The 24,746-nt window shown below is 39.3% G+C and overlaps 2 protein-coding genes across 2 annotated transcripts in view; one reads left to right on the top strand and one right to left on the bottom strand.

The window, feature by feature from the left end:
* The window catches only part of LOC118781602 (transmembrane protein 263-B-like), a 65,413-nt gene extending 51,333 nt beyond the window's left edge, over positions 1-14,080 (top strand). Inside the window, exon 3 of the mRNA XM_036534596.1 lies at positions 13,202-14,080. Coding sequence (XP_036390489.1) covers positions 13,202-13,482 — 281 coding nt within the window. The 3' untranslated portion in view covers positions 13,483-14,080. The remainder of the gene's footprint in view (positions 1-13,201) is intronic.
* A 5,811-nt stretch (positions 14,081-19,891) lies between these two features.
* LOC118781599 (carbohydrate sulfotransferase 1-like) lies at positions 19,892-23,636 on the bottom strand. Its single transcript, XM_036534591.1, has 2 exons — positions 23,090-23,636; positions 19,892-21,539 (listed from the first exon to the last, which is right to left on the bottom strand). The coding sequence occupies exon 2, from the start codon at positions 21,492-21,494 to the stop codon at positions 20,232-20,234; it is 1,263 nt and encodes a 420-aa protein (XP_036390484.1). The 5' UTR covers positions 21,495-21,539; positions 23,090-23,636; the 3' UTR covers positions 19,892-20,231.
* Positions 23,637-24,746: the final 1,110 nt, after the last annotated feature.

Below are 24,746 nucleotides of genomic sequence, written 5' to 3' on the forward strand. Positions count from 1 at the left end.
CTGCTGAGGTTGCCCCCTCTCTCAGAGTAAAACTCTGCTCTGAGTTAACGAGCCCAGGACACAAGCAGGGCTCAACCCTCAGGGGAACCAAACCAGTGCTGTTCAGGCTTTTAGTCCTGCTAGAAGACTGGCTCAGTGACCAGGAGGCACTAATTATATTAATGATTTTTTTGGTATATTCTTGCTGCGATAAATGAGAAAAAAGAGGAAGAGAGATGAAGTCGCATGAATAGTGCCACTAGAGGTGTGGGGTTCAAATACTGTCAGGATGCTGCAGAAAGGAAAGGTGATGAGATCTGTGAAAATATTCATCAAAAACAGACTTTTGCAGGTGCACAATACACCATAGAACTCTCTCTCCCTCTCTACCTACACACACACATATATATTTATAGTATGGGGCGAGTCTGCAGTCAGCCTGGTGTGCAGTGCTCTGGGTCTCCTCTCACCTGTTAGCAGTGCATGCACGGAGAAGCCTTGTCAGGCCAGCTGTCACTGAGCCCCCAGTCAAGAGCTATTACAGTTGGCTTATGAACCGGGCCTACACCACAAACATTTGTTTGTGCTTCTTGCAATTACACTCTCTCAGGGGGCTGTGAGGAGCCTCTTCTCTCTTCAGCCAACCCCCCTTCAACAGCCACCTCCTCCCCCTCCCAACCCCCAACCCTCTTGCTGAAGAATAACAGAGCCATTGATGAATGTTGCTGCAGCCGGGCAGAAAATAATCTACTTCATGTTTTTATTTTGATATATTGCGAGAAAACTAGACAGTGATAGCCTTGGTAAAATTACACGCACAGTGCTGCAATCTTTTTTTACCTTTCACTGCTCTTTCTTTCTCCCTCTCTTTCTCTCACACTCTTCACAAAGCCTTCAGTTTTGGGAAGGAAGGCAATGGTCAAACATGAATCCTTTAAAAAAAATATATATAGAGGCACCAATAGGAATTTAGGTTACTCCTATAGTATATAGTATAGTATATAGTATATAGTATATATTGCATTGGAATGTGTCAATGTGAGCTTGTGGTGTTGCCGTCACTATAGTAGTTCAACATGGCTTCTCATCAACAGATAATCTATCTGCACCTATAGAACAGAATTCTTTTTTAGATGTTGTCATATTTAAACTTAATATTCCACTAAGACAGAAATAGAAAAAAATGCTTGAAATTGTGACATTTAATATAGAAGCTTATAATAAAATACCCTTGAAATATCATGTGATCCCATCCATATCAGTGTTTGTTGATTAGTATTTAGCACAGTCTTATGAAAACATAGCCTGGGTTAGGAGGAAGACCAAAAAAGAGAAATGGCTCCTTTGGAAACACAAGATACGGCATTGCCTTTGAGATACACTGTTATTATCTGAAAGCACAAGGCTTGTAAAAAAGAGACACCTTTTTGTGTAGCACCCTAGGAGGCTATCTAGTAAAAAATAGGTAATTACCACCTTCCTGGTTGAAATGCTCCCAGCTAGTTTTTAATTGTAGTGTTGAGATTGTGTGCGTTGTGATGCCACTCCGATTGGCAAGAGTCCTCACCTCAGCAGTACCCTCTTTTACTGATGACTTCACTAATTTAGGATGAAGGAGTGAGGCCTGCTTGGGCCTGGACTGCAGAGCGGAACTGCAGTGTAATTAAGAAAAGAGCGATGATGTTGTGTCTGGCTCAAAATTGTGCAGTAGCACCTGCAGGGTAAATAAGCCATGAGGAGTTAGGAGGTGAAGAACATGTTTGGGTGAGGACTTGCATTGCAAACATCAGAAACAGTGTTAAAATGAAGAAAAGAGCAGTCAGGTACTGTTGGAGCTGATTTATGAACCTAACCCTGTTGGGCAGCAAACCTGGAGCAGTTTATGGAGCAAATTTGTTCACTAAAATGAGTGAATTAGGCCTTTTAGTATGAAAAGAACATGCTGAAAACAGTGGCTTTGTGAATTACAACCAGTAGATGAACTGAGACAGAGTTGATGAACCAGCATTATTGTTAATTAGCCTGTTAAGTGAGGGGAAATGGGATCTGCATTGTAAATAACTAGATTGAGTAACTGAAGAGTAATGAAACTGGGGCCCTTGTTTTACTTTGCAGTGTGAATCAACAGGTATATCAAATGAGGATTCATGCACACATACACACACACACAAACACACACACACACACACACAACAGCTCTCAAACAGCTCTCTGTATGGTTTTCTGCTTGTTCATGCACATGTACACACTATAGGACAGTTTGCCTCTCATAGGTCCAAAGAACCAGACTCACTTGCGTTTCACTTTACCACAGTCAAGGCTTGTTTGAACAAGCATTGTGTTTAAGTTGGTGGAGAGCAAATAACCATGACCTGCTCTGTGTCCATGCTGAAGTATGTCCCTCTGATGTGTCCTTCTTTCTATGTTTCCCATCAGGCAGATAGATGAAGCTTGAGCCCAGGTGACAGATGGGGGCACCCATGGGTGTTGTCCAGATGATGCATTGTAAAGACAGATACAGAGGCTCCATATTAAATGCTCACAGAGAGAATGTTTATGAAATGTGCAGGACACTTAGTGGTAAAACAGCAGCTCAGTATAGAGACAGAGGCAGAGACACAGAAAAGCACTAAGAACATGTAAGATATACATTATCTTCCTTTCTTTCTCCTTTTCTCTTCCTCCTCTGATTTATATGCTAAGAAGCCTGTGCTCCACATTGTACCACATCATAGCACATTACACTGTACACCATGTACAATATTCTTACTGAACGTATACATGTAAAAAAGGATTGAACCCGTAAAGGTCGAGTTTTGTCTGAGTAATGTTATGAAAAAAAACCCTAAAACACTGAAGGATGAGCTCCATAATTTAGTCTACAATTTATTCATTTAAGAAATGAATGAACTTTGTGCAGACAAAAATAAGCATGAGCAGTCAGTAGGATGCTGTGCCCATGATCCTAAATATGCTTTCACAAGCATCTCACAGCACTTCCTCTCAGACCCGACCTATTTCCTAATCTACCTGTAATTTCACTGCACTCACTTCCATTACATTGCCTAGGTATGCTTTTTGCCCAGCTCTCATTGTAGTGCAGATCAAATGAGTAAAGCACCTTTCATCCCACAAGATAATGATGAGTATACTTAAAATATATTTCACCTAAAAGCAAAAAAATGTTATATTGCTTCTTACCAATAAGTCTGTGTCCTTTCTAAAATGTTGTGAATCAGTAGTTGCTTTTCTGGACTTGACAATTTAAGTCAAGATTTAAGAGAATTAAAGCAAGCATGTATCTATGTGTAATTTCATTCATCTTATCTTAAGAGCTACATGGAAGGCTCATTTAAATTTTCTCCCACCCTTGACAATATGTTGACAATGTGACAATTTTTTGTGGGTGGGTTTGCATCATCTTTGTAAAAATAACACTTACAGTTCAGTGGTAAAAACAAAATATTATTCAATCTGAAGAAAAAAAATAAAAAACGGGGGTTGCTGATTTATCAGTGCCTGGTCAGGTGCAAACTCATCCTGCTCAAGAGTAATACAGATTAGAACACAGGAAAGTGCCAGCCCTCAGGAAGGCATTCATTTATTGCCTCCACAAGGAAAAAGCATAATTCTGTTTACCTATGTTCAGGTTGACTTTCAGGCTTTTAGTTAAAATGAATTATGCATTCCTCAGATTTTGCAGACTGAGGTAGATTGGTATCAATATTTAATTTGCAAAGCCAAATTAGAAATGTACTCCGTTTCAGATTGAAATCTTTGGTTATCCTATCGCCTTACAGGAGTGTTGGGTTGTTTGTTCAAAAAAAGAAAAAAAAATTCAAGGGTATTAATGGAAAGAATCACTTTGTGAAAGGTGGTGCTCATGGTGCAGGAAGACCAACCTAAAAATCCACAATTAAATCTGTTTAGCCCCAGGCTCATTATCCCAGGATCACGGATAATGGATGAGAAATGATACTGTCTCCCTTTCACCTCATCAGAGCGCATTAAACTCGGTCTCCAAGTGTTTGCCCGAGGCCTACGAGAACCATGCCTCCTTTCTTTATTGCCTATTCTCTAGGAGTCAGCAGCAATGCCATGCTGGGTGGGATATTAGACCTGAGGTATCTCCAGCTTGATTGAAACTATCACCGAGTAATGATGACCCTGGTGGGCATATTTTGTTTTGTGATCTGTAATTAGAACCTATAGCATTCCCCGCAAAGCAATACGATGTACTCTTGAGGAGGGTAACTGACTGAGGCAAAGATAGTGAGATTTAAACAGTCATTATTTCCCCAGCTCTCTTATTTCCCCTTCTCTGATCCCAGGGTATCCATGATTTACTGTATACTGAAATATCTGCATGCAGTCAAACAGCTTCCTAGTATTTTTTGTTTCACATTTGGTGTACTTTTACAACACCACATCTTGATTTGTGGTGCCATAACAATGTGAATTCACAGTTTAAAGTGGGTTTTTTTGTGAGCCCTTGTAGCCCTATCACTGCATGTCTAGGCCACTTTAGTACAATCCTGGGAAAAATAAGAGAAACAGGCTTCCTTTTCAAACTGGTCATCAACTTAAAAATGTATTCTTTTAAAAATCTGGTGTGCCTAAAATGGTGTGCCACAAATGCATCACAAACTGTTTGATCAGCTTTTCAGTTCTTAAATCCTGCTGTTTGTGTGAAATGTTACAAGAGATACAGAATAGGGCTCAGAAGCAACCCCCTGCTGAGAGCCAAGAAGTGATGCAGGTACTGTACTCTATGCAAATGCTTTGTTAGAAAGAACAGCCAATTATGCTAAATTGTTTGTATTGTGATAAAATACTTTGAGGGAAACTGGATAGCCAAGACTGTGAAATGATATAAAAGTGATTCTAATGTAGAAAGTTCCTTTTAAATTGTTTTGTTTTATGAATATTTTGTATTAAAATGTCTGCTAGTGTGCTCCTGAGTGGCTCAGTCGATGTAACACTTGTCTTAAGGGTAGGCTGAGTTCAAACCCATGATCATCTTCTGAGAATGAACAAACTGACTTCCATCAGCTAGGGTCTCACTGCTCACTTCCTTGTCTCATTGCTCACAGGTACCCTGTAATTCGACAGGTGCCTGCAAAATGTAATGACATCAGCTGAGTAGTGCCTATGCTCCAGGTGGTACCCACTTCACTGTGGTGCACTGTGTGACTTGTGGTGTGTAAAGCTGCCATTCACTGTTTTCGCAAATGTATGGGAGGATTGCATTGGTCTTGCTTCAACAGTATAACAAGCCAAATATACAAATTTCAATTCTAAACAGAAAGGAGGGAAAGTATACAAAACATATTCTTGTGTCGATTAGCTACTCCTTCAAAAACGTAATTTAGAAAAAAAATCATCATGTGGGGAAAAGTACTCGTTCATGATGAAATACAAAATAATTTGTGCTCCCCTGTATTAATATTACTTATTTGTCCAGCAAATCAGCCCTTGGACTGTAGTCTGCACCACAAGAATTTCATTTGACAGGCATGCTTACCATTTTAGTGTTACTGTTTATACTGGAATTGTATTTTGGTCTTAATCACATAGCTGATATCTAAAATGTATATTAGACACAAATAATGCAATGCAATTGAGGAAATATTACCATAATATTCCAGCTTTCAGTTTCACACCAAAATGATCAATTTTGACCAATAAATTTCCAAAATGATGAAGAGACTGCAAGGGACAGTGTACGTGACATGTGACATGTGACATGTGTACGTAGAGGAGCTTGACTGCTTACAGAAAATTTCCTTTTGTCAGTGCGCTTACGATTCAGAATGCTGTAATCTCCTCTGTACAACAATGTAAAGACACAACAGCATCTGGAGCATGTGGCAAACCTCCAGAGTCCTGCCTTGATTTTAATCAAGGTGATGCAAATTATTTGTCCACGGGGTGTTCAGAGGAATGGAGACAGTGATGAAGAAATTATGCAAGGTTGTAATGGATTCCACATAATGTAGTATGTAGCTTTTCTACTCTGGTAAACAGAGCAGGGTGACCTATAATTAGTAAGTATCCCCCACTGTCTGTGGTTATGAAGCTATGGCCTGAGAGCACCAGTGATTTTCGTTCACCCTGTTCTCTTGCAGCTAGAAGCAAACAGCAAGCATGCTGAGAAATCTTACTTGGTTTACAGTCACAGATTTCGCCTCCAGGAAGAACACCTGTAAAATGCATCAAACACTCTGGGTGTTGCCTAGGTGTTGTCATTTGTCAGGTTTATCTGAAAAAGCTGCCGCTCTTTTTCTTTGTGTGTATGTGAATAAAACGACTTGAAAACATACATGTGTGTGTGTTTGTGTGCTTGTGTGTATATGTACAGTATATGTAAGTATAGATGCATGCTCATGTGTTGTGCCAATTCTGCAAATTTACTTACAATTTCAGTTTGTTGATAATGCTGATTTTTCATATAGGTCATTTTTGTTCTTTCACATGGAATTAAAGGCTGACATTTTTATTTAAATTTTGAGTATAATCAAGTCAATAGGTTTTCCTCTGTATTTTCTTTTAACCAGGGTGTAGGATCCTATTGAATCACAACTATTCAAGCGTACCACTGACTGGTCGTCAAAGCAACAAAGCCTCAGAAGACCATTTAAGGGCCCTGTACATTTGTGATACCATGACATTTCAGTAGAAAGGGCCTTTCTAGATCACTTCTCCCTCAAAACCGACAAGTCTAATCGAATCACATTGGTGTCATATGCCTCAGGGAGACAGTACTGGAATGGAGACATTGTCAGAGCGCTACCAAACTTTCACTTTTTTCAGGTGGAGTGGATTGCTTTTATCATTGTGAGTAGTATACCTCATCTATCAAAACAGTACAAGAATTAATCAGATTAATCAAGATTAATTGAATGTAAAAACATTTTAAAAATGTATTTCCATGTTTTATTTATTTAATTATTAATGTAGATTTTTTAATGTATCATGCATAAAATCCATTTATCAAAACTCTGTCATGCCTCCCTTATGTAACTAGGTACTACATATGAAAAGACTAAAGGCATGGCATGAAATATTTTATACTCAGTCATTAACTCAGTCTCATTTTTTAGAAGGGCTTTTTATGAAATACTGCTAAAACTATTGCCTTTTTAGATGATTATTCTGGCATAAAAGAGAATCATACATATTAGTTAGAATCGCTTGTGATTCCTTCCCTGCCACTAATCATATAATAAACCACAAAGAGCTATGTTGATTTCTGAAAATAGACCACAATGGATGGTGTGATGCAGCGCAGGTATAAATAAGCCATCTGACAAAAGTGCTTGGGTTCAGTATTCATTTCTGATTAGAGTGTTGATTTCAAGGAACTGTTGTAATGGTGACTATATGCTCTTTCAGTGGTGACTGTATGCTGTTTGTGCTAAAAAAAACTGATTATCTAATAATCAAGAGATAATGTGGAGTAGAGGCTTAGGGTTTTAGTGCCTTGTGAGGTTGTTTATCTTTGTTTACAATTGATATTGAGGGTAGTTTGTTAGCTAGCTAGTCAGATGATAGCTGCGTTTACCAGCTAAGATAATGTTAGTTACAGTAATATTGTGTAAGTCACATTGGTAGAGAGCAAGCAGAGATACATCATTATCAAGCTTTATTTCTTTTTATTATCTACTTTAAACTAAATTACATGTAAACTTGTTGGTTGGCTTCCATTCTACTCACTATGGCAGGATGTGTTGTCATAATGCATTTGTGTTTGGCATGACTTTTATCCCTCCATTTTTGCTTGCCAATTACTCTCACAGTGAAGAACTACATATACTTTTGTATTCAGAGTTATTTGCAGTGTATGTTCACGTGCACTCCAAGATTAATAATGGACAAAGTAATCAAAATACAATGTTTTCATGATTAGTAGACTACTACACCAGACATACCAAATTTCATGATAATTGATAATCATAATGATAATAATAAATCATGATAATTGAGTCAGATGTAAAGGATGACGTCCCACCTGTGTATCTGGAAGCAAGTCTTCCAAAAAGAAAATACAAATGATATTATACAGTAGTGGTTGTCTAGGAATAGAATATTTAAAGACAGGGTATTACACCGAACAGTATATTTGGCTTGCGTGGTTTGTGTAGTTTAAATGTCATTAAGACATTCTCACCCTGTACCAAAGCCTCTGCTCATATTGCTGTTAAGACAATATCAGTAAAAGCTTTAGAGAGATATATGGAGATTGTCTACTGAAAACATTGCTTCTAATATTTGTGTACAATGTTAAAGAAAACATAGAAGACTGGATATGGGTTGACAGTTTTGTTTACTGTAATTGTCTAAATATACTGATGTAAGGAACATTAAAATACAGTATCAATGAATCAACATATTAATTTTTAATTACCTGTCTGCCGTAATATGTTTAAACTGGCTAGTTATATTTGCCTTTTGAAATTTTCATTGTCACATTTTAGTGAGAAATCAGGAACTGTGTGTTGAAGACATGGCTTACAGGATTTAATCAATTACTTAGGAGGTTCTCATTATAATAAAATGCCTGTGTGAAAGGCTTGATGTCCACTGTAATTACGTAACTGAAGAGGCTCATGTACAGACTTAAACATAGCACCTTTGAGGAAACCACTTTATACACTGTTCCATGTGTTGAGGTTTGGCAGTTGGTGTCTGCCACAATAGTAAATTATGGACTCAGCCATGAGGTTTGATTCTAAGGAGGGACCACTGTTACTCTGAAGGGGCTCCTACCCAAAGACATGGGAGCTCCCAGAGTAGTGAAGACAGGAAGTTGGCAGAGTGCCTTTGAAACAACACTTTTCTCAGCTTGCGCTGATATTCTCAAGTACAGTATAACCATATGGTGTCAGCTGAACCACTGATACACTTGGCACAGTACAACATCAGAATAACATTTGGACTGGTTTGATAAGCATACCTGCATTAGAAACCATCTATTAATTATTCACAGGTTTGCTGAAACCCTCAATCTATAATATGTGGAATTAATTCTCATTTGGGTTATGCCTTTTTCTCAGGAGCAGTACATGTAGTTGACAGTGTCTACTTTCTCTACATTTGTCAATATTTCATTAAAACAGAAGTATTCTTGCAGTAAGCAATGCTCATTAAAACACTGCCTCCACAGATTAATCTGAAATCATTCATTAAGAACTATTCATGCAAAATGAAGAATTGCACTTGCTAATGCAATATTTACAGTGCCTTGGCTTGAAGAATATTGCAATATAGGTCTTAAATTATTTTGTTGAAATTACTTTAAAAAATAAAATGAGGAAGAAAACAAGCCTTTGAAATGCTGTGAGATGCCGATGCAAACATTATAAAGTGTTGAAGTATTGCTTTGATTTGAAAATATTGTGCCCAAGTATCATATCATAGTTGAATACTTTATGATGTAGATATTTTGGCTGCACATGTGATGTGTGCTCCATTCTCTTTGACACCAAATAAACACCAAACAAAGGACACTGACACGTCATGGCTTTAAGGCATATTTTTCGATCAAAAAGTAACCTTGAAATAGCAACAAGACTCTAATACTACAGAATGTTTTAAAATATGTCTTGGATCCCACATAGTATTATGCCCTAGATGGTTTATATTGTTACTTATTGTGTCATTATACCTTACATAAACACGATGTGTTCTGAAACACACAGTAGAGCCAGTTAATATGTGATCTTAACTTCCTGGGGTCATTAAAGCTATCCTGTTTGAATAAACTGAAATGAAAGTGGAAGAGACACTCCAATTCACCCCCATCCATTACTGAATTCCCATGTTTATCAAATCAAAGGGACTGGGTGGCAAAACAGGTAGACACACATGCTGTACTGTCACTACAATGTGATTCCAGGCCTGAGGGGAGAGAGCATGTATCATTGTGTCAAATTAGTGGTGCATGGTGGTGATGGGCAGCACTTTATCATCGAGATGGCACAAATATGCGGGGGGGGGGGGGGGGGGGGGGGTGTTACTATGGACTTTTACATCCTGGAATCAATAGGATAGATTCAGAAATGTTTTTACATGTACCATACAATAAATGGACTGAATTTTGGTGAGCCAGAACCAGCATTTTGGACCTGCTTATGGGGCTTTAGTGTATATGAGCTGTCAATGGAAGTTTTCTTTTGGTTGCTGGCCTCTTAAAAAATCTGTGATAAATGTTTCATCTGAATTTGAAGCTACTGAGTTTGGACTTCCATTCCTGCATAGACTGTTGGAAGAAATAATACTGTAGAAAAGCTTTTTCCAGTGGCTGAAAATTGAATCTCGTTCACTTTTTACAGGCAGTGACTCACACAAAATTATTTTTGGTCACTTGTGCAATAGCTTTGAAAGACAGCAGATGTTGACTGTGGCAAGAAATCTCAAGCAAAATCATGAATGTTATTTGTTCACCCTGGTTCCAGTCTGCTCATGCTCTAAAGTATTTCTAATTTAGGAATGTGAAATATTTTCAAATCTCTGTATTTTTACCCAGCTACACACTGGCAATCATCATGTATAATCCTATTACCCACATGTTATTTGATATTCTTTCTTTAAATTCAGCCCAGATATGCTCTGCAACACTTGAAATGCACAAAATTACAAAAGGTTATAGATACAACAAGTGACTCTGTACTGAGCTGTAACATAATAAGCAAGCCATTGAGGACCTGGATAATTTTACACTAGAGACTAGGCTTTGAACACTGAGGTATTTACTTTAATGTGCAGTAGATGCTGATAGGGTAAAGTCAACTTTACCTTAAGACTTTCATTCAAAAAGCATTCAGTACTTACAGGTGTGGAGAGGAGTAAAAATAGAAGTAGATATGTTCATTGAGGTAGTAGCTAATGTATGCAGTTAAGTTACCTCTCAAGACTTAGTTTCTGTTAGATGGTTGGGTGTAAACCTGTAAACCTTCACCCTAAATGTGACACCCATACAATAACACTGTTCAATACGAAAATAAAGGATGTAATTATACAAGTGGGCAGGTTGAATTTGTTCATCACTGTTACGTTGTCCCTGATAATAAAGCCCCCTTCAGACAAGCACTGAAAGCCGGAACGTATCCGGCCCCTACCCGGAGGAGCTGTATGCGAAAACGCAAATGTCCGAATCAGTTGGACCGGACATGAGACGGACTTCTTTCTTCCAGCTCCCTAGTACAAAGTCGTTTCATGTCAGAGTGAGCCCATGTGTGAATAGAGCTGGTAATGTTCCGGAGGATCCACCGCGAGCGAGTGGACGTGACGATGACCTTTCTATCATGCGACTGGCGCGAAACCGGAAGAATACAAACATCTGCCACGTAGTCTTTTCTGTATGCCTGTATATTGCTTTCCACTGTTTCACTGACATACATCCAAATACATGCTATTTTGAGTCCAATAATCGTTAAAGAGATAGTTAGCTATAGTTATACTGCCAAAACTTGTCTCTTACGATGATCAATAACGTTGGTTAGTAGTTTATTATCTGGTTAGTAGGTAGCTATGCTGTAGCTAAGTCATAGTGATAGGTATAGTGAGAGAGGTGAACTGGTGACCTAACATTACATAGCAAACAACAAAAACTTACCTTCCTGTTATAATAAATGTATAATTAATAATAAATTATGTGTACCAGTAGCACCATTTGGATGGCTATGTGTGATTTTTTTATAGGCTACCCAAAAGTACAATAGCTATGTTCATCTTCTCCTCTTCTGTGCCACATTATGTGCTCATACCACGGAAAGGTGAGATATTGAAAAGAAAACACTTCAACTCGCGAATGCTTTTCGTGAACTCGTCAACACTTTTCACTCATGAGAATGCAAGTGGCGTCTAACTGGAAAATACCACAATGAAATCTGGACATTTCTAAACTCGCAATGATTTCAAGCGACAATGTAACATACTACAAATGTAATTATTAATGGTTGCATACTGGGTCCTACACTGAAAAATAGCATGCAGTATACGGTATATACTTGTGTGGTACGCAGTACACGGTATGCAGTAGGCGGTTTCGAATACAGCCACTACGATTTCTGCAGCGTACTTTTTGCGTCATGTCCTGCCTCCTGCACGCTCTACCCACGCGCTGCCCCTCACCTAAACCAAACCGGAGTATTTGCAGTAGGTGTGAACGTGTCTGTCACGGACAATCTCCTATTGTGTGCTACATGTGTGAAAGGGCAATTCCGGCCAAGTTCTGGACCTGATTCTCCGGACCTTGTCCGGTGTTCATATGTGAAAACGACTTAAGATTAAATACAGTAGGTGGAATGTCACAGTCACCAACCTCCTGGCAATAAGTGTCTGCAAAGAGAAAATCAGTCCCATTGGCTATTAAAATCATTCAGTGGATAATTCCAGATTTTAACCATGGATTTAAATAAGGATACAGAGAGAAATCTATGAAAGTCTATGAGCTTTCCCAAGACTTGAGAAAAGGTAAAGGTGGGACAAAAAATGCAGGCTTCTACTTCATCGCCAACAATCATTAAAAAGCTAGCTGGCCAAATTTTAAACCTTATGGAAAGCTTGCTATCTCCTTAGCACACATGAAATCTAGTTAGTTGAATGAAATAACCACTGAAATAACCTTGTAATACTGGCTCTAGTGGACATAAGAAATATATTTAGGAATATATAATAAATATATTTAGGAAATGGTACCTAAAGATAATGATATTTATAGCTAGAGAGATAAACTTGTAATATTGGTGGTATGGAAAGGATGTTGAAACATGCTGCAAAAGCTAGCTAGTCTTCTCATAAAATTGGTATTACTTCTAACTTTTGGAAACAAACACAATTAAGGCTTTATTAAAGGGCAGCACAGTCAGTTAGATGTATAGCTGACCCCAAAGCCCATGGGTATACATTTCAATAGGGTGGCTAGCTTGGTCCAATCTAGGTTACACAAACCATATCACAAACCTGCCCATCTCAAAATGTAGATGGAAAAACATCATGCCACTTGTACACTAGGGACACTATCTCTCATAAACTATACTGAAGTCCCTTGTTAATTAGCTTGTTACCAGAAGGTGCTAGGGGGTGACAAACTTTCCTATCATATTGCAGTTGACTTACTGTACTGATTTTTCTACAAAACATTGTGTGTTTTAGCCTTTAGTCAGAATCTACATGCACCTGTACATGTACACCCTCACTCTGTTTTGTTCTCTCATAGATCTGGAGAAGGACCACCCCAAAGTGGAAGGGGGAGTGATATGGAGGGTGACAGGTGGCCTGTTAAACATGACAAGAGGTGCCATGGGTGCTACTCTGGGGGGCGTGGCCTGGGTGAGCAGTAAGAGCTTCGAGCTGACCAAGACAGCGGTGACGAGCGTACCAGCAGCAGGTGTAGGCCTAGTCAAAGGTAGTGTCTCTGTGGTGACCGGGGGACTTGAAGCAGTGGGATCTGCAGTGGCCAACAAAGTCACACCAAAGAAAAAGGACAAATCCGACTAGGCCCATTGTTGCTTTATGTTTGCTTTTACGTTTCTTTCATCTCAACAAGTTTCTTTACTTACTTGTTGAGATGAAAGAAAGTTACTTCTGCTCTGCAGGAACAATGATTAGCAAACGACTGTCTGGGTGGGTTGGAGAGAGATGGACATCATCCATAGGAAACACTGAAAAGGCATCCAAGATACCTTGAGTAATATCTACTATGGAATCTGATATAAAGTTACATACAATAAATACTATTTTCTCCCAGATAAATGTCATCAGACTGACCTTCGGCACTGTATCAATTTGTAATTCAAAGGCCTTTGGTAAGATCCTGTATGTTCTGTGTTGCTGTGTGAGTGGTTGTGGTATCAGTATGAGTGTTTCACAAACTGTCATCTCCTGACGATCTTGAGGACACATGCGTGTAATATTACCAATTAGTATGGCAAGTACCTACTACAGCTGTATATAATGGAAGGCATAGAGAAGTAAATATATAATATTGGATATCCTCTTTATTTTGAAGTTTTGGTTCAGATCAAAATATTGACTATTGTCATAAATTCTAATAAGATAAAAAACTAAAGTAGTGTCTTGTCTTTCCTTCCACTCCTCAGACACTCCAAAACGTAATACAATTCAATTCAGTGTAATGTGATATTTATAAATGAAACGGATAATACTTTACATGAACTGCACTTTCATGAAGCATGTGTAACATTTATGTATTGCATAGGATATGTATATCAACCATATAAATTATTGGAAGTTTTTCCATGCTTAACAGGTCACATTACTACACATATTGTAAATATTTTTTATCACTAATCATTATTTTTTAATGTTGTGTGGGGAATTACAAATAACAGATACTTTTGGGATGTCATATCACTCATATGCTGTGATTATGAATATGTTAACTATGCATTATGAAGATGCAACTATGTAATGCATTACCAAAAGATCAAAATGATTTGACGAAGCTGGGGACAAAAATGATCTGTGAAAGTATGTATTTAAAGATAAGGAAATTGACTTGAACAAGAAAATGCACAGGGACCGCAGCTGGCTAAATGTATGTTTCTTCTTGTGTAATTATAGGTTTCTGTACTCAACTACTCTTAGACTAATAGATGTCACTCACTTGATGCCTAGGGTTTAATACAGACCCATAATGTTTACTAATGAAACAAATCTCAAATGCTTTTCTCTCCTTTAAAGCATGGTCTACTCCAGTTGAAATCCACAGGACCTTATCTTGAAATTATGACTGACCCTGAATCCAGTAAACTTTTGTCTCAGCATTAAATACATGTTCTTTTTCTACTTTCAAAACAGTAGAGCAAGTTCAGCAGTCAGCAAATTTATGAAACAAGCCATTTTTTGCCAAAAAATAAAGCCTAAGGCATTTCTTTGTAAGTCAAGATAAGGACAAATGTTGATTGAATCCAAGGAACAGTGTATCCCTACAGTATTACCTGAAATATTTCTTGATGTGTGTACAAGTAAGAGTATTATATAATGCAGACTTGAAGTAAGGTAAACTGATGAGGGTGACCCAAACTTACAGGGCAGATGGTAGTTTTGGTTTGAGCCTTTATTTGCATGTTTCACATGAAATTCCAAATGTTTTACCTTGGATAGAGTGAATCAAGTGTAACAGAGCTGTTGTGGTTTGGTTAAGGAACAAGGTATATACCACAAGGTATATATTGTTATATATTATATATACTATAAAACACTGATTTTACAGACTGCCACAGTCTGTAAAATCCAGGCATCACTCCCTGCTGCCAGCCATGCATAAAACATGCACATGAATCCTATGTTCATTTGATTATTAAGTACTAATTACTTCTTTATTATTATCATTATTATTACATTCTTATCTATTGTGCTATATTAATGTATTATTAATATGTTTTCATGTGGTTATATTTGTGTTGGGAGGAAATCTACCTTTGTGCATACATTTTTAGTATTGGGACAATGTGGTGCAGTATTTTCCCTTTGCCTGGAATCACTAGAATGTATCTCCCACGAATGGCAAGAATCTCCTGTAATGTAGACATACTGCTTTTTTTATTTTGTTTCTGAGGACCATGAGCAGTAATGTCCAATCTGAACTTTAAATGAAATGTCTGGTTGGCAAGGTAGTTGTGTATATTAGCATATTGCATGCTTCAGGCAATACTTTCTTGTCCACTATGTGGTGTAGTTCTATTAACATGATTCTACTTTTGATTTGTTTGCATTTTCCTTGTATTTTTTTTATCTTTTTTCCCTGCATATTCATTTCTGGCACATATTTAATGTTTTGGAGACTCTGTTACTGTAAAATGGACTTTGACGACGTGTAGAATTTGTCTATTATTGAACTATTTTTGCACACTTGATGCTGTATTCTATAAATAAAGTAACCCCGTATTTTAATATAGAGTCTTGTACTTTATTATTGCTGTATTCATATTGACAGTTTATTCTAAGGCTGGAGTATTCTATGGATTGGAAATAATCAAGAGAAAAATGTTTGTTTACATTAAGGAAAACAGACCCATGCATTCTGTTTTGCTACTCTTGGCCCAGCTGGACCATTGACTAAGAAATACATGCCTCTCCAAAGCCACCCACTTCCCTCTCACTCACAACGCTCCTGTCCATCTACATTTCTCTTCCTTTATATCTACCTATCAGACTGCTTTATGTCCCTATGGTTTCTTCATTTCGTACCCTGCTCCCAGAGCAGCCCCACCCCCAACTCACTCACATCCATCTTCTTTGTTCCCACAACTCAGATGTATTCATAACCCCTCCTCAAAACATGTGCACACACACAGACACACATGCACACACACACACACACACGCACACACACACACACACGTCTATGTTACTAATAGGGGACTATCACCCTACTCCTGCCAATAGACGACCATGGTTTCTAAACATTTTTATGAAGCAAAAAAGAAACAGAAAATTACATTTAAGTTCACTGTTCACACACACACACACACACACACAATCCATGGCCCTTTTCTGTTTTCCTCTGCTCTGGGATTCCCGTCATGTTCACAGGCTCCCACCCCTTTTTCCATATAGCTTTGCAAAGCAGGCAGTCTGAAGGTCTGCAGCGCCAGGCCTCAGAAGCACTATAGCCATATAGAACACAGGACCTAATTCAGCTTTCATGCATGCATCTGCTGAGGTACAACTCCTGTAATATCCCTGAACAGATTCGAAAAGGCAGAGAACTGAAATTGATGGTGCCAAAAAGCAGATATCCCCCATCAATCAGGTGCTTAACAGGGTTAAAACTGTGCACCACCATTTTTCTGATCTGCTCTGTCCAAGCTTTCCTGGGCAGAATTAGAGAGTAAAGCATCTGAGAAATCACACCCCTTTTACTGCATTTGGCTTGGAACTACAGGGGAGAGCCATGCCTCTCTTTTACAAGTTCCCTCTTGCCAGTGTGAAATGGGCAGCTGGCACCTCCTGGTGACCCCTTGTGTATCTAGCCCACCTGACATTGGAGGAGTCACCTCTAATAGGGAGGCACATTTACATTACACTGAACTCTTACCACCAGGGTATACATCTTCAATGAAGGCGCATTATAATAACATACATTAATGCAACAGTTTTCAGCTGCTCAAATTTTTAGACACTGCAACAGCCACAGGAATCAAATTGGATGCCGGCAGAACACAAAGAAAGGAGAGAAGGCATTGCTCATGCACAGTACACCTTGAGAGACTCCCACACACACACAAGATCTATGGCAGAAACAAGCAGGGCACATGGTGTATTTTTCTTACTCATCACTCATGCTGTCCACAATGATTTAACTTCACTCCCCCAGATGAGGAAAGTATAAGAAAATACCATAGATCTCCAGTACACTTCAAAGTTTAGGAACCTGGTTTGTATTATAAATACAGAAAAAAATTCCAAGATCTGTCCACATTGACAGAGCCTACTGAGTGATAACATGAGCACTTGTAGTATTTTATCATTGAAAAAAATTATCAATGATGTGGCTATAATGTAAAGATGCAATTATAAATAAACACATTTCCACCATTGAAAATAAAATGATTTTCAACCAAATAAATGTGGGTCCAGGCAGAAAACAGCTGAAACCTAAATGTATTTTCAGAGGTCATATGAGTTTGTAGAGGATATCACATTGCTGTCTGCCTCTGGATATCACATGACCCATTCCATCAAAAACAGACAGGCCATGACCAATGTTCAGGATTATAATCTAAATCCGTTTTGCTTAGTAAAACACAGCAGATGAACAAAGACCATCCATTAACTATCATTAATCCTCTAAAGCACTCCTCCTTTAATCAGCAATGGCAATTCAGAAAATGGTTAGCCTTGACTGAATAGAATGGCTGTTCTGGGCATTAGCGATGTGAGATGTACTCTCTCACCTCTGTTTTACTGTTGTGCCCCGACCGAGACTAATGTAAACAGAACCAGAAATGTTGTCCTCAAGCGCTGCGACATCAATGCGTGCTCAGTAAGGAGTTGGCTATCCAAGTTTGCCAACAGCAATGTCCGAGCAGAACACTAAAGAAGGGAGTGTACCACTGCCAACTTGTACTGAGCTGTCATTACTAGCACAGAGAGCTCCTTTCCAATCATGTTACAGCTCCACTTCTCAGTCATAAGGAGCATTTTTTAGTACAAACTGCACAAGATGTGCTTTGGATGGACGATACACAGAAAACGGGGAATGTTTCTAAAAACAACAAGGAGCTCTGGTTTGATTCACCACATGCTTTTTCAGTCTTTCAGCTTTTACTTATTAATGTCGAGTAGATAAGCGTGTGCAATGAATGGATTTCTGCATTATTCCGTCTGACTGAAGGGGATGCGTTGCATTTCCAGCACTGACAGTGCAATGAGTCGACAGTATTCCCTTGTGTGCTCAAGCATTCATGCTTGGTACAGAGGTATGTAGGCATGAGCCTTTCACTGTGGCTCACCTGCCTGTCTCATGGCCATTGCTGCAGCAGAACTGATCTTTATGGCTGCACAGGTAGACTCTCCGGGCAAAAGCGCAGGGGAAGGGCAAAGGACTCCAGTGCATTTCACAGGGCAATCTGCCACATTATGCCATGGGCGAAATGCCAGGAGTGCTATGGAAATGAGACTCACACACCCAGGGTGAGGGGGTCCCACCTATTGAAAGCACACTTGACCTCCTTTTACCCCTGTGAAATGTAGGCCATAGTGGCCACTCCATAGGTGTCTTCAGCAACAACAATAGCGACACAGCTCTAATATTCTGAATGGGAATTGGATAAACAGACCAAGACTCCAATGAAAGCATGATTTTTTTTTTTTTTTTTGCGCAAGCCACATGTTATGCCCCTGGGAAGCAATAAACATCACAGGCTGCTAAATATGCGCAGTGCACAACACACATGGAGAAACCTAAAATGACCCTCCCATTGAGGTCTACACCATAAATAAAACCACTTTTACAGAGAGGAAATGACAACAGAGAACAAAGATAACATTTCCCACAACTGACTTATGGAGGTTTGCAATGTTGGATGTTTGTTCTAGCTCCAAGGTCTCCTCTGAAAAATAGTGTTTTTGAGTGTGTTTAAGGTATATGAATTTAGAAAGTGGCCACAATTATCTAGTATTTTGAACATGCTGTGCACACACACTACAGTGACTCAAAAAGGTGAAAAGATTCAGTTTTACAGGCTGAAGAGGTCAGGGGTTAAACTCAGGTTGCCATGCAACAGCTTCAGTGTCTAAAATGCCTGATGTTAACTTGCAGATAAAGAAAAAGCAGCTTGACTCTTATCTTCAGCTCAGCAGTGAATACATTAAGTTCATGACTCAATCTATGCTGCCAATAGCCACACACACACACACAATCATCCCTGGCCCAAATAAGAAACCAAACAGCCCTATATACAATGAAAGCACAAAAGCTCAACTTGTGTGACTATCAAAGAACTAATGTGTTATTATTATACTGCCTTATTACAATATACAAATGCTGTGGTAGAAATGTAAATACAATGGTGTTACCTTGCATTGAGTGTTATATTGATTTTTTCATTCTCTCAGCTGGAGAATGAAAGCCTTCCTGAAACATGTTGAGAAACCCTTGGAAACCATCTTTGAAAATTTTTGCTACTGATGCTGACTGCTTCACATTCTGTACCCCAACATATATTCAGGGCAGCAAACAGATGCCCTTAAACTCTAAGTGCACATTTTCTGTAACTGTATCAGACCTAAATGTATATCACTGTTAGTGTACAGTAATTACACTTCAGTAGATTAATATTTCTCAACTACAACACAAGTGCAATAGTGTTACAGACTGAATGCAATATTCATATTTTATTGCACAGTTGTTCTCATACAGTCCAATATGTCAGCCACAGGTATTAAGTACATATCCTAACAATATTGTAGGTCCACTTGCTTCAAATGGACAAACAGCAACATTCACTATTGTCAATGCAGCAGCCAGCATACAATGACCATAAGAAGGATGGTGCTTTAAGTTTGCTCATACTTCTGAAGCAAACATTATGGCCTCGATGAACTTATGAAACCCAAAATTTGAGGGCAGCATTATGTGTTCAGATGTGTTGTGCTGCTTTTTTAGCAATAAGGGTGCTGCCGAGATGCTGTCAGGGTTTTGAAAGTTTAGTGCAAATTTGAAACATTAAGGCAACATTTATAAATATATCAAAAATAGTCCTCCACAACCTCCTTTGTTACAAAAATGGTACAAAAGTTCTGTCTTGAACGAGCGTGAGCGACATGTTTTTAAGTTCTTCTGGGGACTTGACCATCTTATAGCCCAGCTGGTGGAGGATCTGTTTACAGACATTTTGAGTGTAGTCGACCATGTCGTAAGACAGTTTCAGCCTCCAGCTCTCGGCATTGGCTGCTGAGTCCCTCACAGTGCCGTACTTATGCTTGGCTGACAGTTCGTTACTTCCTCGAGTGTTGGTCTGTATCCACTTGACTACATTCTTGTCGAGTGACATGCCCAAGTACTGGTAAATCTCCTTGGTTTTTTGGAGCGGGTTCCTTGCCAGGTCCTCATACCTCACCAGCATGTACTTCCCCTTCAGCCAGTGGGGCCGGCTCAGACCTGTGTTGACTGAGTTGAGGAAATCCTCACACACTACAGTCAACTGGGTCAGGTCCAGGTTGTATGGTCTACGGCCTGTTGCCCTCCAGATCCTCCACAGGCGGTAGGTGTCCCGGAAGGTCTCAATCCTGGAGGACAGTATGCCACGTGGGTCCCGCACCAGCTGGATGATCTTTAGATTCAACCGGGGATCCTCCACAAGGGCCCTGAGGTCACTGATCTCTGGCACCCGCACAATCTTGATAGCCACGTAGCGACGCTCCTTGCAGGAATCGACAGCCAGGGTTATGTTAAGGGAGGTGCACTTCTTGACGCAGTCGCCCTCCTCTATGTTGACCTCACTGGGGCCAAATGCATCACACACTGGTGGTGAGCACAGGGCCTTGCTGGCCCCGCGGCGGAAGAGTTTGTCTGTGGTGTGGTTAACAGGCTGGGGCTTGATGTAACTCTCCAGGAAGTAGAGGTCACAGTCATACAAACTCCTCAGGAGGTCCCGGCTAGCCCCCAGCATCACCCTCCGGTCAGCTGTGTTTTTGCTGTGAGAAAGTCGAGGAATCAAGGTGGTCTGCACGTGGTAGAGGGGCTCAAACAGGTAGAACACATCTGAGTGCTGGTTAAACAGCTGACCCACAAAGGAGGAGCCACTCCTCGTGGTGGCCAGGATAAGAATGTGGGTCTTCCTGGAGGCGTTGTAGGCAATGTAAGGGTACTCATCGCATATCCGATCAAAGGGCTCTGTCTCCTGACCTAGGCCACAGTTCAGAGGGTTTGGCACAGGGCAGATCTGAAAGGGCTTTGCTGTGAAAGTTCTAATTGCTGTGTACTGGATTGCTATTGATGCCAAGGCTAGCAGAATCACAGCCTTCCAGGAACATTGCATGGCTGAACAACTTCATTTAGATGCCGCAGTCTGTTTTTATCCTATCTGTGAATCAAAGAAAAAAAGTATTACAATACTTCAAGTGAATATCTAAACACAGCACTGAATGTCTATTTATGCTTTACAGTACACAGAGGCTGAGGAAGGCAAATAAACTTGCTGTCTGCCTCAGGGTCTCAAACTAATACACAGCAGCTGTACTGTGCTTCCAGGATTAAAATCATTATTTGTTCCAGGAAGCCAAAGTTATAAAACTTAAAACCTGATTAGACCTGATATTAGGCCCAGCGCTATGGGGGTGCTTAGGGGTGCATTGAACCCCCAGACAGACCTCAGTGCACCCCCAGTTGTCTACATAGTACTTGTGACTTTTTGTGCACACCCTTGGATTCCAATTGCATCCCTCTGTATTTCTCCTGGCACCAAGCCTGCCTGATATCAAAATACATTTTAGAGTATAAATACAGATGTACAAACACATGTTGCAATGTGCAATAAAGCTTTAAGTTAAATGCTATATGTTTTACGAGAAGTTAAAGAAAAAAAAAACATTCATAGTATCTGTGGTAATTACAAATTATACACTTATATGGTTCATTTAAGGTCAGTTTTAATGTATCAGCATGTGTGTTTTACCATGAGTTAGGTAGACATACAATGATTATATTAAAAAGATTGAACCTAGCAAAGAAGAAATCTGTCCAACAAAGTATTCTTAATTTCTGTACCATTGCATGAATTAAAATGTATACATTTATTTATTTATTTATTTTAAGTATTGGAATAGGCTATACTAGTCAAGGTCTCAGCATCATTGTATCAGATGGAATCTGCCATGCATGATCACCAAAGTCCCAGCAAAACCATATGCATATCCTTATTGTAGCTTCCACTATCGCTTGATAAATATTTGAATTTAAAAATTTTAAACTGTTAATATTAAATGGGGGGACGAAAAGTATGGAGGGGGGGGGGGGGGGGGGGGTACCCATATCTACATTAAATTTCATTTTGACGCTTGTGGTACCGCTGGCCTTTTTGAATGCGTGACTTGCTTGCTATTTAAGTTAAATTGAACTTAATGACAGCAGGCCAAATTTGTATGGCATTTCAATATATACTGGCAGACTGTTAAACTTACCTGGTTAGCTTTCCGAAATGTAGTTTCAAAAAGAAAATAAATTCCGAAGAGAATTGACATGGATGCTCCTGTATGAATTCCCCAGTTTAATTGTAAAAGAACTTTAGCTAACAATCCCCCTTGTGTATGCACATGCATCGAAGTTAGAACGGGATCACGCACCTGTAGTGAAGTGCAGTTATCTCACAAATTGCAAACGGAAATACGGTAACAACCAATTAACGGTGATACCGAAATCTGATTTGCCATTGTGCAACAGAATTCCGTTTCACTCTGGAATATTAAAAAAGGCTAAGGAATGACACGGTAGAAAAACGGCGTATGCGTACCGGCATATTCTTTACGATGGAGGATATTCTGTACTTGATCCGCATTCAAAGATGGCTTTTCAAAAAAAATAACATAAAATAAAAAAGACTACCACCAATGACTAAAATTTAACAAACATGCCTACCTTTTGACCTATGTAGAAAGGATGGTCGAGCATCGTGTAAAATGACAGCAGATGGGTAGTTTAGTACAGTAGTTCCATTCACAAAGGTTGGGTCCCATTTCCTCTAAAAGGAATATCCACGGGAGGCATCTGCCCTGAATTCCCTCCTCTGCCATCTGAATAACGGAGAAAGGGACGAGAAAAAAGCCCCTTTCAGACGACTCGTGCGATGCTAGAGCGTTGTCATGTTTGTGGAAGTTGGAGAAAATAACTGAGGCAAATACGAATTTGGAAGAGGCCGGTAAATCGGTCGACCCAGAATCGTAGCGCCCGCCGAACACTCCAGATTTTCTTAACTAATGCGCGTAGGTGGTGTTTTGTGATGTATGCAGGAGCCAGCCAGTTTGTTCAGTGTAGACCACCCCAGCTGACTATTCCACATCTCTCTCTCCTGTCTCTTCCTCCTCCTCTCTGTCTCTCCTCCATCAAGCCTGCGTCGTGTGTGCAGTGTTGATGTAGCATCAACAACCAAAGTGTTCTGTAACACTGACGTTGCAGCCTAATTCCTTACCCCAAGCTATTCATCTAAACATGACACAAATAAATTTGCTAAAGCGCCTATGTAGGCTCTTCTTGTTATTTTCGACCAATTACCGAAGACGGAAAATGCAGATGTACCATTTTAAAACAATGGGGTTGGTGCTTTCCGTTATCTGTGCCGTTTAATCCAAAATCCGTATTAAAAAATGAGGATCAAAGGATATTATGCTTTAGAGACAGTGTAAGGATTTTGTGAGAAGACGACCTTTATGGCTGCAACAAATGGCTAGAAACATATTCAAGGACTGCATGAAATGGATTAACAATCCTAAACTTTTAAACTAAACGCATCAATTACTGTATATGTAGCCTACAGTACTCTGGCTATGCGTGTAGTTTGGGGACTGCTTGTTACGCTCCTCACCACGGTATAGCCTACAATCCGGGATGCATGTGTTGCCCTGAAATGCACGAAAATGGATGCAGCGTCTAGAATGAATAACACAACCTTAACCTTGACTTGATTTTTATTGATACCCGTTCTTTTTGACCTCGTTTGGCTTGTTTTAACCTTCTTTTCCATCACAGAATAACGCACTCCTTGGAAAAAAAGTTGTCACTTATGTCTTTAAAACAAATGTGGGAGATATCTGAATCATTTGTGTCAACGAACAGAAATCGGTGAGCTTACAAGTAGGCCTATTATTTAGCTTTGAAGAGCACATCTTGGAAACTCAGAATTACATAAATGCTTTGGTATAAGAGAAGAAAGCGCAAAAAATAAATGCATTCGAATCATTTAAACTTTACAGGATAAATGAATACCTTGCAAAATAAGGCACATGTTTGGTCTTCATATTTTAGACTTTCTTTGAGAATGAGTATATTTGCATGAGGGAAAACGCATTATTGTTTAAATAAGTGATTTAAAAACTAAAAAGTTCAACAAATGTAAGGATGTCCAATGAAGTCAAACTAAGTTAAAATCTCACGGTTGTGGCTCACGAACATCCTCTACCTTACATACGGTGTTAAGAAATTGCAGCAAAAGCTGCGTTTCATGAGCGAGCCTTAGAGAATAAATAACCTATTTGTTTATTTGACTGTACCGTATAGATGGCTTGCCAATGAACACTGA

The sequence above is a fragment of the Megalops cyprinoides genome, chromosome 8, assembly GCF_013368585.1.
Source record: "Megalops cyprinoides isolate fMegCyp1 chromosome 8, fMegCyp1.pri, whole genome shotgun sequence".
In the NCBI taxonomy this organism is placed as follows: domain Eukaryota; kingdom Metazoa; phylum Chordata; class Actinopteri; order Elopiformes; family Megalopidae; genus Megalops; species Megalops cyprinoides.

Coding starts and splice junctions, on each gene's coding strand:
- LOC118781599 (XM_036534591.1), bottom strand. CDS start 21,494: ATGCAATGTTCCTGGAAGGCTGTGATTCTGCTAGCCTTGGCATCAATA.